The following is a 16,541-nucleotide window of genomic DNA, read 5'->3' as shown; positions in this document are numbered from 1 at the left end:
AGTGGGAGCCCTCACTGAACTCTGGCTGTAGAATTAGGATAAATACTGTTTCCTCATCCTACTATGATCCTCAGTGGCAACCATAATTAAAGCATTAAGGGGACGTGACCCAGGAGAACAACCTACCCAAACTCTAACTCATGGCACCACAAGGTCCTGAGTCAGGATTCACTATTCTTTCAACTTTGCTGGACAAAAATTCTAGTGCAGAGGCTTCTGTGATACCAGATGATATAAAAGCTCTAGGCAAGAAGCATGTTTTTGGAATCATCATCACATTTTCCATTCATTAGCTCCTCCAAGAATCTATTAAGTTGTTAATTTAAGATTATTCAAAGCAGTTATACAGACATTCAAGAAGAATTAAGTCCGATTGATGTTATTGGAAAGACTTTGCTATTTTCTTGGGTTAAGCTACAGTACTGAAATGACTATTTAAACTTACTGATATTTAATTTTTAATTTAATTTATTTAATGTCAAGCTTTAAAAGCTACCATTAAGTACTGACATCCAGGTGTCATCTCTAGCCTTTCAGCAAAGGCATAGTCTGAAAAAGTTGACTGTGATAGGAATTGTATTTTCCTTCTGACTTCCATAACGTTATTCTTTTCAATAAAAAGCTCCGTAATAAAATAAGCTGAAAAATTTTGGTAAAGAATGAGTTGGGATAAAGGTTATTCATTTCATAGCAATTTTCCTGACACCCACTGTTCGCTCTGCTACTACTGATCCTCCACCACTATTATTAATAAATCCTGAACTTAGGAATCCAAACTCCTTATCCACTGTTCCTATGTCTTCATTCCCTTTACCTTCTCTTAAATATCTAATGATAACATATACAAGTAAATGGCATTAAATATAATTACTAAGATATTTTTTAAGATTTTTCTTAAGCTGGAGGTTTTTGGTCAGATTTTCCAATTTAGAACAGAGGCAATTATACCTCCTTGAATCTACATGATAAAATGCAAATATTTAGTAAAAAAGGGATCCTAATAAGCAAAAATAGCTGGTATTATTCTTACAGAGTAACCCACTCACTAGATAAATCCTGACATGAGATATGTATGTATCAAGCCTGTATTCCAGCACATGAACTACATACACCATTACTCTGCTTTTCTTCCTGAGCAATCATTCTTCTCCCTGTGAATATCTGAACTACTGCTGAACAGCACAGCCAAGTTCATGTCCAAAAACCACAGGTCCAGCATTATAAAATCTTATTTTTCTGAATTTATCTTTTGCATTGGCACTATTAATAGTTGAATCATGTAGCCTATGGAAATCATTAAATCCTATTACTGAGGACAGCAAATGAATTAAACTAACTTAAGTGACCTAGTATCACTTTAGTTCCTTCATTAAATTAATATCAGACTAAAATAAAATTCTATACACATACCACCAAATAAAAAATTATCTTAACTATTTAAGTAAATTAGTTTTTACACAGAGATTTAAATATAGTAATACATTAAAACTATGAGGATATAAATTAGATTAAAAAGTATCCACAAATATTCTTTTATACCTGAAGAATAATGTTTTATAAAAAATATACTTCTGAGTCATGTCAATTCAGATTTTTTTACTTACTTCTGTATCATCGTCTGCCATTCTCCCTCTCGATCTCCAAGCGGAAACCGGTCTATCTGCGCCTGTATGTTGGCTCTCCACTCTCGCATGTAGTCTTCTATGTCAAACACAAAAGGATGCTGCCCAAAATTGGCATCAACTACTTCTCCTGGTGTCTGGAGCCCCACCGTAGGATATAAATTTGGCTGTAAGATAACACATTTCACTAACCATCAAATCCCTTTGTGTTAAATACTTACTCTTTCATATGCTGACTTTAAAGTAACAGAACTGTAAATTTACTTCATGAATATTTTAAAGTCTCAATCAAAAACTGAGAGGAAAACTAAAGCAAGTCATCTAAAACCCATTATATACTGGATGAAAAATACTACCTCCCGTAATCCAATGATCAAGAAAAATATGAGATAACCTAGCCACCTATTTTATTCAGAGACTACGGGCCATTATGCTTCTAATAAACAAAGGCACAATTTTTACTCTTAAGCATGTCACATAGTAGTTCAAAGGTTCAAGTCTAAACACATACTCAGGTTTATCCTTTTATGTATATGTGATACAATTTCTAGAAACTGCATGTGAAAGCTAGTTACCACTGAAATACAATTCTAAATGGGCATGTACTATCTTAAGCTTACCAAATTCCACTTATCTGTACATTTGGGACATCTTTATAAAGGGATGTGATAACTTAACTATAAGCAAAACACCATGCCATTAAGAGTGGGGATTTTCTATATAAAAAAGAAATGGAGGATTTAGGGTAAATTAAGTTGCTCATGGTCCTTCTACACTGTAGCAGTAGAACTGAAACAGTTTATCTGACACCAAATCTGAGTTCGATTTTTCTTCTTGCTACTCCAAATTCTACTTTATCTTTGTTCTCTGTATTTATGCCTTATTTCTTTTTTTAAATTGTTAGCAAATATTTTCAGTATAAAATCAGGCGAAGATTAAGAGGTGATAACCTGGGTGTAAATATAAGATGCTTACATAGATTTCACAGCAAAAAGAGGGTACACTTAAAAACTGATCAACCAAGCAACCAAAATCAGAAACAAAAGAGTAACTGCATCAAAGTAGTGAGCACTAGTCACACTAGATTAGGGCCATAAATGGTAACACAATGTATGTAAATGTACCAAGTTTTAATAATCAACAAAATGAGCAGGTTCACAGAATTCTAAGCTGAAGACAAGTGAGATGCTTATAGTGAAACTTTCTCATTTCAAAAATGAGAAAACTGAGACCTAAGAAGTTGCAGGGATTTATTCAAAAGCACACAGCATGTTAATGACACAATTAAAGGAAAAAACTCCTGCCTCTGCTTCTAGCACAGTAGTCTTTCCATGACAACACATTACCAAATACGCTATAAAACAAAAGCACATAAAGCCAAATATTCTTAATAAAGATATTAATAAGAGCAAAAAGCAATCCTGTTCATTAAGCTGAGTTTATAATTCTGACATTCAGCATTGTCCAAACAGAGGTGCTTTAAAAATGGTTTGTTAAGCTAAATATTCTGGACAAATTCAGGAAAATAATTATAACAGTACTATAAAGAAAGTCAACATTCATGAATACTGATATTATGCCATAAAAATATTTAAAACTACTCTGTGACAAAACGTCATAAAATATCAAGACAAGTGGACTTTTATAGGGAAAAAAAAGTGTCACACATATAAAAGAAAGGATCAATATTCCAAATATGAAAACATATTCTCACAATACAGGAGGACAAAGATTATTAGCTTAATTTTCTCAAGCAGCAATTTGAGAAGAAACATAAAATGACAAAAATAAACTATGATCCCATCTTTTTTGTAAACATTTAAATAATGGACACACCTAACAGTTTAGAAACAGATCTGGAAAGGCATATACTCAAAATTAATACAGTCATCATATATAGAGGTTGGGATTAAGAGGAAGTTCTCTGCTGTACATTTCCCTATTTATAAACATTTATTATTTAAATATTGAACATTATATATTATATCTGTAATCAGAAAATGATAAATAACGAAATGGTAAAGTCAGTTTGAGCTCAAAGTAACTATTATTTTTATACCATTTACTCAACTTTAAAACTTCAGAATTTCAGGGAAAGGGATTAAGGACATAGCCCTTAACTAGCTAAACTATAAATAAAAATGACAGATTTTAACCTGCTGGAGTATAGATTTCTAAAAATAGAATGTAACAAAGTGTTGGTTTTAGTATAACCCCTATAGTGTGCAGTCATCACCATTATTCTCATTTTGCAACATTTTCATCATTCCAAAAAGTTACTCTGTACCTATTAGCAGTCACTCCCATTCCCCCATCCTTGTAACTCCTGACAACGACTAATTTACTCAGTGAGTCTACAAATAGGCCTATTCTGGACATTTTGTATAAAAGCAATTACACAGTATGTGGTGTTTGGGTCTGGCTTCTTTAACATTTTTTCAAGGTTCATCCATGCTGTAGCATATGTCTAGATTATGAATTTATATAAAACAATGTTTTCTAGGAAACTATTTCTGAATTTTAAAAAAAGTCACTCCCATGTAGAATTAGAAATGAGAACAGCAAGTCTCTATGAAGAGAACAGGAAAACAGATCTCATTTCTATGAAGCTATGAAAAATAAAGACAGATAGTAAAAATACTAAACAAAAGCTAAATATATACAATAGTATATTCTCAGTAACAGTTTTGACCTATTACATTTAAAATATTTATTCTAATGAAAATGAAAACAATGTATCTATTAGAAAGTAGTTCAAATCAGCCTATAGCATGGGAAAGCAGCATCATTTTAAATAAGATAGCTTCTTTAAGAAAGAAATTTACCTGAATTAGTCAGTTTATAGATGGACATTTCTCAAACTCGTGAGGTGAGCTGGGGAAGAAAAGTCATTCTGAAAAAGATCTAAGGTTCTCAAAGCTGAATAAATACTCTAGGTTCTATGATAGGTGGAACACACTTTTTTTTCTATAAATATATTCTCTACCAGGATTTAATGCTCCAACCAGCTAAAGAGCTATCACAGGCACAGAACATTTAAACATCTGTCTGGTAGTGCCTTTAGAGGGAAGACTTAACTTTTTCTGCTCTGTTAAGTAGAAGAATGATATGTTTCATGTGGAAGTCCCAGAAGATCTCACAGTCATAAAAGTGAGGAACTCTCAGAACCACTATATTGAAAGGAAACTTTTTTTTTAACAACCATAGTAACCACCACTTCACCTGTTACAAAGTTGAACATCACCACTGGTTAATTTCAGACATGGCAAGAAAACCTAACTGGTGATTCTAAAACGGGACAAAAAATAACTAGTAGGCAACACAAAAATAGTCAAACGTGTCTATAACAAGCTAAGCCTTTTTCCAAATTATCATCACTAATCTACCCATAAGAAACAAAACAAAAAATCTGCTTGCTTTAGTAAATTGGTTTCATCTGCTTAGTGCCACAAAAAATAGGGAAAAACAAACACAGCCAAACCCTCTAACCAACCCAAATGAAGAGAGTCTTACCAAAGCCTGTGCAGTGGTTCCGAACCACATCAACCCACCTACCGTCCACACCCCAGCTCTGCTGCCCCCTCCACCTACCCACCCAGTCACACCTCCACCGGTCTATGCAGGGTATGATCACTTCCTTACTTTCCCTTTCTCCATACTACATTAACTTCTTTTCTTGGCTTGCCACTGAGTCTTTCTCATGAGCAAACAAGCATCCTGCTGTATCAACAGAAAATCCCCTAATTGCCCCCCACCTTCTACCACCAGCTACTACCTCCCATTTCTTTACTCCCACTATGGTCAAAATCCTCCAAAGTTGTCCACACTCTATAATCTCCCTCTCCCTATTCTCTCTTAAACCCTTTCCAATCAGGATTTCTCCATCACTCACTCTGTTGAAACCTTCTTGTCACCAGTGCCTTCCACTCCGCTAAATCCACTAGTCAGTTCTCGGTCCTCAGCTTCCGGGATGTCTTACAGTGACACTGGACACGACCGACTTACTCCTTCCTTCTTGAGATATTTTCTTGGCTTGCTTTTGAGGTCACCAATCCTTAGCCTTCCTCTTACCTCACTGATGGCTGCTTCTCCTTTTTCTGGTTCCCTCCCTCCTCCCAAATTTGGCATGCCTCCAAACAGCCATTAGCCCATTTTTCTTTGCCTACAGGCACTCCCTTGCTGATCTCATCCAATCTCATGACTATAAATGTAAACACCAAAATGCCTGTAACTCCCGAACTTTCATCTCCAGCCCAGACCACGCTCTTGTATACTTGACGGCTCCACTTAACTTACCCAAAATTGAACACCAAATTTCCCCCTCAAAACTTGCTTCACCTATACTCAGCCTTCTCCATTATCTGTAAGTGGCAACTCCACTCTTTCAATTCCTCAGGCCACAACTTTTGAAGTAAGATCTTCTTTGTCACATTTTCACATCAGTCCATCAGAAAGTTCTCTTGGATCTCAGTTGAATTTTTTTATTTGTTCTTTTTTACTTTTTTTCTCTTTAATACTAACTTACTTTGGTATAAATATAAGACAAAAACCCTAAGATTGTAGATTTTTTCAACAAGATAAACACTTGTCCCATTCCTGCTTATTACATATTGCTTCTTGCTGAGAGCAATTTTGAGCTGCAGACGCTGAAGTTTTTTGGCTTGGCAAAGTTGTCTTCTATTAGAACTTTGATACTTCAGGAATACTAATAATCTAGACTGGGTGTCTATTCTCTGCCTGAGTCTCCTATCAGCTCTCTCAGAACATCTCTGAAACTGGAATGTGTCTTCCAAGTGATGGCGCCTTGCATCTGGTCAGGAGGCTGCCAGGAGGTTGCTGTCTGCCTGCACAGGTGTGAATTTGTTAAAGGATAAGCTCACAAAAAACCTCGGACTTGAATTTCTTCCTGGAGAAACAGCTGGATAATTGCAACCTCTCAGACATTTTAGTCAACAAGCCACTTACTGACTAACTGAGAAAAGAATGTTAGAGTCCCAGTGTCAGAAAACCTCTGGTTAATGCCTTCTGGTAATATTAAGGAAGTGATAGCATCAAAACCTGCACAATATGATCAGAGGTTTAGAACCAAATGCCAGAGACATAATGGAGAACTCTTAAGAAGTGTTCCTGTGGACACAGAAGACAGTATCACACAGAAAAACACAGACATCAACTCTAAAACAGTGGTCTAAAAGGTTGGACTCTGAACATTAAGTTTGGGCAATACCTTAATTTATATTGCTTATTTCATTATTTTTAGGTGTGCAACAAGTGATACTGATTTAAAAATCTGTATTTAAATACCCTGAGAGATCATCCAGTAAAAATAAACTAAAAATTGTAAGTGATAAGAAAGTATAGTGTCATAGTTCATAGTGTTTTTTCTGCTCAGTGTTGTATGTGATGCATATTATAACTGATAGTCTTAGATTTGGTAATTAAGGCACCTAAAATCAAAGCAATTCTAATGATGTGAGCCTCCATCACCTCTTGCCTGACTTTCTGCAGCAGCCTCCTCACACACAGGTCTGCCTGCTTCTACCCTTACTCTCTAGTACAGGCTGTTTTTCAAGCCAGCAGTCCCTGATCCTTTAAAAACTGAAGTTGTTAAAACTAAACTGCAATGTCTTTGTATTTCACTCAGAGGAAATGCCGAAGGCTTTTCAAAGGCCCTCAAGGTCTAGGTAATCTAGGTCACTTTCCTCCACTGTCCTCAGACTCACTCACTACTCTCGCCCTCCTCACGGCTCTCACTAGATGCTGTTCTTCAGACACTCTAGATGTGCCCTTGCCTTAGTACCGTTTCCCTACCTGTTCCCTCTTCCCAGAACATTCATGCTTTACATGCCAGTTTAGTTAACTCTCTCACTTCTTCCAAAGTCTCTGCTCAAGTCTTACCTTGGCAAAGGTGGGCAAGCTGCACCACCCAGGTTGCCTTTCATACTCCCACATTGTACTTTTTCTCTTTCTTTAAAAAGTGCTTAAAACCTTTAAAAATATGCTTTAATTTACTTATTTTCAATGTATTGCTTATTCCCTTACTTCTCCAGCTTGAGTATTTCAAGAGGACAGAGACCTTTACCTGTTTTGTTGAATGCTGTATCCCAACCATAAAACCTGCCACACAGCAGCCACTCAATATATACTGAATTAATGAATGACTAGTTATTGTACAGCCACTTGGTGAACTGAAAAGTCCAACAATACCAAAGAAACATACTTTTAATTTGGTACATTAAAAAGTGTATTTTAAGTAATCAATTCTGATTTATTTTTTAGCTACAATGAAGTTTCCCTTGTACAATGGTGTCCAGTGCAATTTGGAGCTTAATTTCTGAAGGTCCACACCAACAGTGGCTAGAGAAAGGAACTCCATTCTATGCATGGTGTATGAACTTATTAAATATCAGTTAAGACTGCAATATGAACATTCTCCACAAGTTTCCTTACACTTCTTTTCATTAAGAAGGCAGAACTACTCTTACAAAAAATTATATCTTACCGGTAGATCAGTGAAAGCAATACCTAAAAAAAAAAAAAAAAAAAAGGCATTAGAAGCTGGTTTTCAAAGGTGACAAGTTGAATTTCTAAAGGAAAAAATTATAAACCTAAGATCTAGAATGATAAGACTCTTTTTTTCTCAATAACATTAACATAGGTCTCAATGGATGCTTTCTCCTTTCAAGATCATTATTATCCTTGTCACACAACAATTTTATTTCTAGGGGACTGCTATTGCCTCCAGGATTTTTTAAATGGTTTTAGATTTATCTTAAAAGCTATGTTAGAAAACATAAAAAAACTGGCTGCCAATTAGTAAACATCTGATTTTTGACTACCTACTAGTTTGAGGGGGAAGAGAAAGAAGAGATATTCTGTGAGAAAAGAAAAGGGAAACAATGGGCAGTAGAGTATTTCTATTAGTTAAAAAATTTTTTTTTCTTATATAAGTACATTCTTAAATAACTTTTGATTACTGTGGGGAAAAAATCAATTCTTCCTTTAAAGGATAAAGACTTATCCTTCGAAAATTTCTCTTGAATGTCCTCTGATAGTAATTCAGCAGTCACATTCCAAACACACTTGCAAAATGGCACTATCTTTGGAATAAGTCTACTGGCATCCTAAAGTGACAATTACATAATCTCCCTTTACATATTCAAATATATTACTTAGCTGAAAATAAAATAATAAATAAACCAATCATTTCCATAGGACCTATTTATATGTTTAAAGAGATTACGCTCTAGAATAACAGAAGGAAGTGGTGTTGGTAGATCAGTTAATCTCAATTCTTCCAATCTGAACACATATTAAAACAAAACAAAAAACCCACACCAGAACCACTACCTCTGAGATGCTGATCACCATCTAAAAAATGAGGGCATTTCCTTTAGATTATCTTAAGGCCTTTCCCACTTGAGATTCCTTAACTAATTGTGCTGTACCATCAGAAAATACAATTATCTGACTCTATTAAAGTAATAAAGTTAAAAGACAGACTATAAATTTCTACAACATATATACATTTTTAAATGAATGTGTAAAACTCATGCTTTGTAGTTAAAGTCCTGTTTTTATGACTTTTAAAATGACTAGTATGACTAGCAAATTCACATTGTTTTGTCAAAAGCAGAGAAAAGCTGGAGATTCCTCCTCCACTCCCCATAAGACATACTTAGTACTTTTAGTTTCATTAATAAATAGAAAGCAAAGTGACTGTGGGTCAAATATGAAAATTTATTCTAAAACTTTCATTAAACTAAAAAGAATATAGAAAACAATAGTGAATAGAATATTTTAGTAAAACACTACCATCCCTATCTTTACCATTTTCATAACATAGTAGCCTAATCAATTTTCTTCAAAGGTGTCTATTACAAAGATTGTCTAAATTTATATTGTTTTAGCAAAAATTCCTTTTTTTTAGTAATTACTGAAATTACTCACTTACCAAAAACTGTAATGAAAAATCCGACTTAATTCAAATTTTGAACATGACCAAACATAGCTACCAAAGGCTATACAAAAAGATGCCACTTTAACAAGATTATATAATTATTTAAATTTTACACAGAAAACAACCTTTTCAGATTTCTAATTTCCTTATTTACCAAGAGGCTTTTTGAAAAGCGACCTCCAAAAAATGAATGATATTCAATAAAACAAAGTAAAAAAAAATTTTAATTAAGTTAACCTAGATACTGAAATGTTTCTCCTTTATTTTCTCAAGTAAAAACCTTTCCATTTCTCCTTAATGGTAAGTAAATATGTATTTTGAAAACCTTCATGAGACAGAAACTAAAGATACGTCAGCTTTTGGGTATTATCCACTTTGGGAAGTAGAAAGGAACAGTATCTGGACATTATTTTATCTTTTAGATGCTGGGATCTAGACCAGGGTAAGCCCATTTCTGTAAAGGGCCAGAGAGCTAAATATTTTCCACTCTCTAGGCCAGATGGTCTCTGCTGCAACTACTCATTTCTACCATTATAGCAGGAAAGTAGCCATACACAGAACACAAATGAATGGGTGTGGCTGTGTTCCAATGAAACTTTTAAGGAAACAGACAGACCTATTTAGCCCATAGGCCATAGCTTCCTGACCTCTACTGGAAAGGAATTAATTTTTGCTCACCAATGTTTTACCACTATATCCCAGGCACTTAGCACAAAAGTAGGCAAATAAGGATAGTAAACAACACTTAGTAAGTATTATGTGCCAGGCAATCACTTAAGAACTTCATGTACACCATTTCAGTTTACCCTAATGACCTCAATAAGATAAGTATTATAAGTGATCCTATTTGACAAATGTGGCATGAAAGTGTTAAGTAACTTGCATAAAGTCACATGGCCTAAGCCAGGAGACAAACCCCAGCAACTAAAGAAGCCATATATTTATCACTGTTATATTGCCTTTCTATATGCTTAATAAATATTAAATATATGAATGAATGAAGCCCAATGTTCCAGATTTACTTAAAATCAGAATGTGATTCAATTATTATGCAGTCTTTTCTTAAAAAGCATCTCACATTTTTAAAATAGCTTTCTTATTCAAGAGAAAAGTTTAATTTAATATGTTTGTGAAAATATAACAGGAAAAGAAAATGAAATCACATTACCTATGATCCTCCCATCTCTCAAAATAAAATTTCTTCTCTGGAATAAAGTTTAAAGAACTGTAACAAGACTAATCTTGGTTTATAAAATATGTTTTCTTTTGCATTTCTGAACCAAAGGTCATACTTAAAAGAAGACTTCTCCTGGTTTAAGACCTGAAATATCTTAAGCAGTCTACCAACTAAGACTATCCCAGTTGACTGCTGTGGTTAAGTCAGAGCTAGAATACTAACAACTAGCTCAAGGGGCTGTATCCTTCTAGAAATCAGATGGTCACAACAATCAAAGCACAAATACACATTTTTTGCATGGCATCCTTACATCCTTAATCAACATTCTTGTACTGATGAGAATATAAGGATCTTTTTTGACTTGGGACAGCCTTTAAGTCAGATAACACAGGACTTCAGAATCAATATTAATAATCAAAAGGAAAGTTTTAGGCTGAATATAAATATGAAGACACTAACTTTACATTTGAATATGGTGAGACACTAAAAAGAATACCTACTACCAATGTAGGCAGAAACTTATAATTTTCCACTTTGAAATGACAGAGTTATTGTGTTATATATATTAAAGAATACCCACTATATATATAAGCATATGCTCTGCAGTCTCATTTTAAGTACTATTTATAAACAAACAGCAATGTCTGCCTTCTTGTTTGACTTGGTTTTTGTCTCCTTTCCCTTTACCTCATTAGAAACAATATGCTATGAATCAAGGCCATTTCAAACAGTAAAAGTAATGTGAAGCCTTTCATTTTTTAAAGGATCAGTCTTGCTATCCTTCATACTTTGTAATACAAAACACAAAAACAAGACTTCTTTTAAAAAAAGGCATATAACAATCATACACAAGTTTAAATTTGAAGTGTCACAGGAGCATATTCAATTAAAAACCCCAATTTTCTTTTAGTCTTGAAATGAACAGGTTTCTTCAAGTTTTCATTAATCTATTTCTCATTTTTGCCACTTGTCTTTTATCCTTAGAAGTTTTGTTGTTACTTGCTTGCTTTAATTCTGCTTCCTTTTGCAGAACTGACTTGCAATTATTCTTTATCAAACTTCGTTGGGAGGCCTGACTCTTTAGTACTTTAGTATGTCAATGTCCATTTGGTTGGTAGCTTTTCCGTCCTTTGCTATGAGCCCCATACTATACTAAAAACTGAAAGCCCTATTTGTTTTAGCACCTGTTACTTAGAGAATTGGATCATACTGTGAAGGGCTTTATTTAAAACTAAGCAGAAAATACTAAGCATTCTATTACTAGAATAAATATGTGACCATAGGGAGCATTTCTACAGTTATTCCTATATATGCGATACAATGTGGCCTTCACAGAATACAAATTGTTACTATTTCCTCAACTTCCACCTGGAAGGGGGAAGGAAATCATTTCCAGAGGCATCTGTTTATAAAGGAAAATTACATAATATCACCATGCTGTAAATATAATAATTACAATATTTGGTTATTTTACATGCAAACCATTATCTTAGTACCTAAACTATGTCCATTCTTGGTGTAGAAGCAGGTATTGTTGATAAGGTTAACACAACAGCCAATGACATCACCAGTTGTAAAAGTTGGTCCATAAGGTTGTCCCGTTCCAGAGGAGCAAAATGAATGTCCATCATCCCCATGATAACCATATGAATGTTTATCCCAGCCTAAAGAGAAAGTTCCGGTATATTTACAATGAAAAGTAAGATTCCTCTGTACTAAAGCTTTTCACTAACATGACATGCTAACAAGAACATTACAATAAACAGTACAAAAATTCTCAAATGTACACTGAAATTCTGAACAATTACACTACATAATTTCTATATTACAATATTGTTTACAACACTAAGGAAATTAAATACATCACAGAGAACACTAAAACACACATATTAAAGAGAGAACTCCTACCAGAAAAAAAACAAACAGCAAGACACTTTTCAAGCATATTTCCTTTGTTAACAGAACAAAAGGAATTTTGCTTTTAGTCTAAACACACACAAAGACACCCTATTTAATACAAAATTTTCTATTTTGCTTTTTATTTTCTGAAAGTTTTCCCCCAAATTAATTTTTAACATTTATAAATAGGATACTAGAAAATGTAATGCAAGAATCCCTTCCATCTGATCAATGGTTCTGGGAAACAGTTCTGCCATCTTATTCATACCTTCTTTAGTTTACTTTTAATATAAGCCTATGTTCCAAGAATATTAAAGAACTGAAAAAAGGTTGAATGCCAGAAGTGTGTTGGGTAGCAAACAGAACCAACCACATTAAGACATTTAAAGCAGATGGTAAGACTATATACTACCAGTTAAAAATACCAAAATACAAAACACAAAAAAGCATGGAATATATAATTATAAATAGCATAACATTTAAATTTATTAAAACTATTCAGCTTCCACTTTGAACTCACAGGTGATTAAAAACATAGACAGTACCTGGTAGTCTATTCATGTTCACACCTTGAGCAGAAAGACCAATTCCCATGTAACTGTTTAAAAAAAAAAATAGGAAAGGAAAGAAAAGCAGGTTATTATAGTCGTATATATGTAAATTACCAAACACACTCAAACATTATCAGAACCAAGCCCAAGTTAAGGTAGCTACAAAAAAGATATTACACTTCATTAAAGAGCTAAAGGAGCAATATCAAGCAATAATAAAGCCTAGACTCACAGCAAATTCCTATATAATCAATCACAAATAAACCCAAAATATTAGTGATGATGTGCACTCTTACAATCATAAAATCTTTCCAACTTATCTACACATAAATATTTAGGATTAAGACTGCTAATAAGAAGCGCAGGAGAACTTACGGGGAATAAAAAGAAACATCAAATAAGAAACAAACGTGTTTTCAAAAGGACACAGTAAAAATCTAGACCACAAACTCACAAAACAAAAAGGGACATGGATACATATTTGGAAAAAATGTCCATTTCATATAAAAACATCTGAAATACTTAATAAAATAACATAATAAAATTATAAAAGAAAAAGCGTGTATCATATGGTATCTATATATTGGTTTTCTACAAGTGTTTTGGCAAATTGACAAAACTGACCTAATAAACTAGGGACTCTTAATTACTAATTTATGAAACCAGAAGAATAAAATTACCTTCACAAAGTACAAGAGGAAAAGGCAATTTTATGGTATGTGATTCATTTTTACAAGCTCATAAAATATTAATAAAATCTGATGTAGTTCAAACAAGAGAAAATAATAAAGCAATACATTTGTTAAGCATTGAAGCAAAAAGGAAAACTAAATAAACAACAAACTCAATCCAATCTGTTAAGAGGTTAATTAACTGTGTTTGTATCAAAATTTAAAAAGGCATTTACCAAATTTCAGCTACCATTCCTAAAAAAAACTCAAGTGAAATAAGAGTAAAATGGAACCACTTGAATATGACACACTTTTTTCCAAACTTAAGACAACAAGCAAGATACTCAACAGCAAAACACGAAGCCATTTACATTAAAATCACAAACATGGAAATGCCTACAACTGCCAAACATTACTGTCAAGGTTTTAGATAATAAAATAAGAAAGTTAAATAACCAAAATAAATATGAAAAGATATGAAATAACCTTTATTTGTACTTGCTATGATTACTACATAGCAAACTACAGATCTACTAAAAGATTTTAGAACCAATTATGTATTTTGGCAAAATGAATAGAAATAAGGAAAAGATTTTAATTTCTCTTCTAGTAATAATCAGCTAGAGAAAAGAAGTGTGCATAAATATACTAGTCACAATAACGAAATCATAAAACAGGAATAAAGATCTCAAGTACGGCTCAACAATGACATAGTAACTACAGACACCACAGAAATACAAAGAAGTATTAGAGAATGCCATGAAAAATTATATCCTAACAAACTGGGTAACCTAGAAGCAACGGACAACTTTCTAGAAAAATACAACCTTCCAAGACTGACCCAGGAAGAAACAAAATTTGAACAGACCTATTTATTACCAGCAATGAAATTGAACTGGTAGGCAAATTACCAAAGAAGAAAACCCCTAGCCCAGATGGTTTCACCACTGCATTTATCAAACATTTAGATAAGACCTAATACCCATAATCCTTAAAGTTTTCCAAAAAGTAGAAGAGGAGGGAATACTTCCAAACTCATACTATGAAGCCAGCATCATTCTAATTCTAAACCAGGCAAAGACACTACATAAAAAGAAAATTACAGACCAATATCCAAGATAAACATACATGCAAAAATACTTAATAAAGTATTAGCAAATCAAATTCAAAAGTACATCAAAAACATGATTCATCATGACCAAGTGGGATTTATTCCAGGGATGCAAGGATGGTACAATATTAGAAAATCCATCAACATCATATACCACATCAACAAAAAGGACAAAAACCACATGATCATCTCCATAGATGCTGAAAAGGCATTTGATAAAATTCAACATCCACTCATGATAAAAACTCTCAACAAAATGAGTATAGAGGGCAAGTACCTTAACATAAACATAATCAAGCCCATATATGACAAACCCACAGCCAACATCATACTTAACAGTGAAAAGCTGAAAGCTTTTCCTCTAAGACTGAGAACAAGACAAGGATGCCCAATTTTCCTACTTTTATTCAACACAGTACAGGAGGTCCTAGCCATGTCAATCAGACAAAACAAAGAAATACAAGGCATCCACAACTGGTAAGGAAGAAGTTAAGCTGTCACTATTTGCAGATGACATGATACTGTACATAAAAAAACCCTAAAGAATCCACTCCAAAACTGTTAGAATATGTGAATTCAGCAAAGTTGCAGGATACAGATTAATACACAGAAATCTGTTGCATTCCTAAATACTAATGATGAACTAGCAGAAAGAGAAATCAGGAAAACAATTCCATTCACAACTGCATCAAAAAGAATAAAATACCTAGGAATAAACCTAACCAAGGAAGTGGAAGACCTATACTCTGAAAACTACAAGACACTCTTGAGAGAAATTAAAGAGGACACTAATAAATGGAACTTCATCCCATGATCTTGGCTAGGAAGAATTAATATTGTCAAAATGGCTATCCTGCCTAAAGCAATCTATAGATTCAATGCAATCCCTAGTTCAAAATACCAATGGCATTCTTCAACAAACTAGAGCCAATAGTTCTAAAATTCATATGGAACCACAAAAGACCCCGAATAGCCAAAGCAATCCTGAGAAGGAAGAATAAAGCTGGGGGGATTACGCTCCCAACTTCAAGCTCTACTACAGAGCTACAGTAATCAAGAAAATTTGGTACTGGCTCTAAAACAGACCCATAGATCAATGGAACAGAACAGAGAGCCCAGATATAAAACATATATATGGCCAATTAATATGCAATAAAGGAACCATGGTAATACAATAGGAGAAATGACAGCCTCTTCAACAACTGGTGTTGGCAAAACTGGACAGCTACATATAAGAGAATGAAACTGGATTATTGTCTAACTCCATATACAAAAGCAAACTTGAAGAATCAAAGACCTGAATGTAAATCATGAAACCATAAAACTCTTGGAAGAAAACACAGGCAAAAATTTCTTGAATATAAACACAAGCAACTTTTTCCTGAACACATCTCCTCAAGCAAGGGAAACAAAAGCAAAATGAACAAATGGGACGATATCAAACTAAAAAGCTTCTGTACAACGAAGGACACCATAAGCAGAATGAAAAAGCAAACTACAGTATTGGAGGATATATTTGTAAACAACATATCCGATAAAGGGTTAACATC

General features: G+C 33.8%; 1 protein-coding gene across 3 annotated transcripts in view; it reads right to left on the bottom strand.

Moving 5' to 3' along the window:
• The window catches only part of RANBP9 (RAN binding protein 9), a 92,013-nt gene that overhangs the window by 23,342 nt on the left and 52,130 nt on the right, over window positions 1-16,541 (bottom strand). For all 3 annotated transcript variants that reach the window (XM_036878774.2, XM_057493972.1, XM_057493971.1), the window contains exons 3-6: window positions 13,204-13,256; window positions 12,256-12,423; window positions 8,125-8,147; window positions 1,605-1,789 (exon numbers count right to left, since the gene is read on the bottom strand). In XM_036878774.2, the coding sequence (XP_036734669.2) occupies window positions 1,605-1,789; window positions 8,125-8,147; window positions 12,256-12,423; window positions 13,204-13,256 (429 nt within the window). The remainder of the gene's footprint in view (window positions 1-1,604; window positions 1,790-8,124; window positions 8,148-12,255; window positions 12,424-13,203; window positions 13,257-16,541) is intronic.

The sequence above is a fragment of the Manis pentadactyla genome, chromosome 16 (genome assembly GCF_030020395.1).
Source record: "Manis pentadactyla isolate mManPen7 chromosome 16, mManPen7.hap1, whole genome shotgun sequence".
Taxonomy (NCBI): domain Eukaryota; kingdom Metazoa; phylum Chordata; class Mammalia; order Pholidota; family Manidae; genus Manis; species Manis pentadactyla.
Note: the sequence above shows the minus strand (reverse complement) of the source record. Positions and strands in the feature narration are given on the sequence as shown.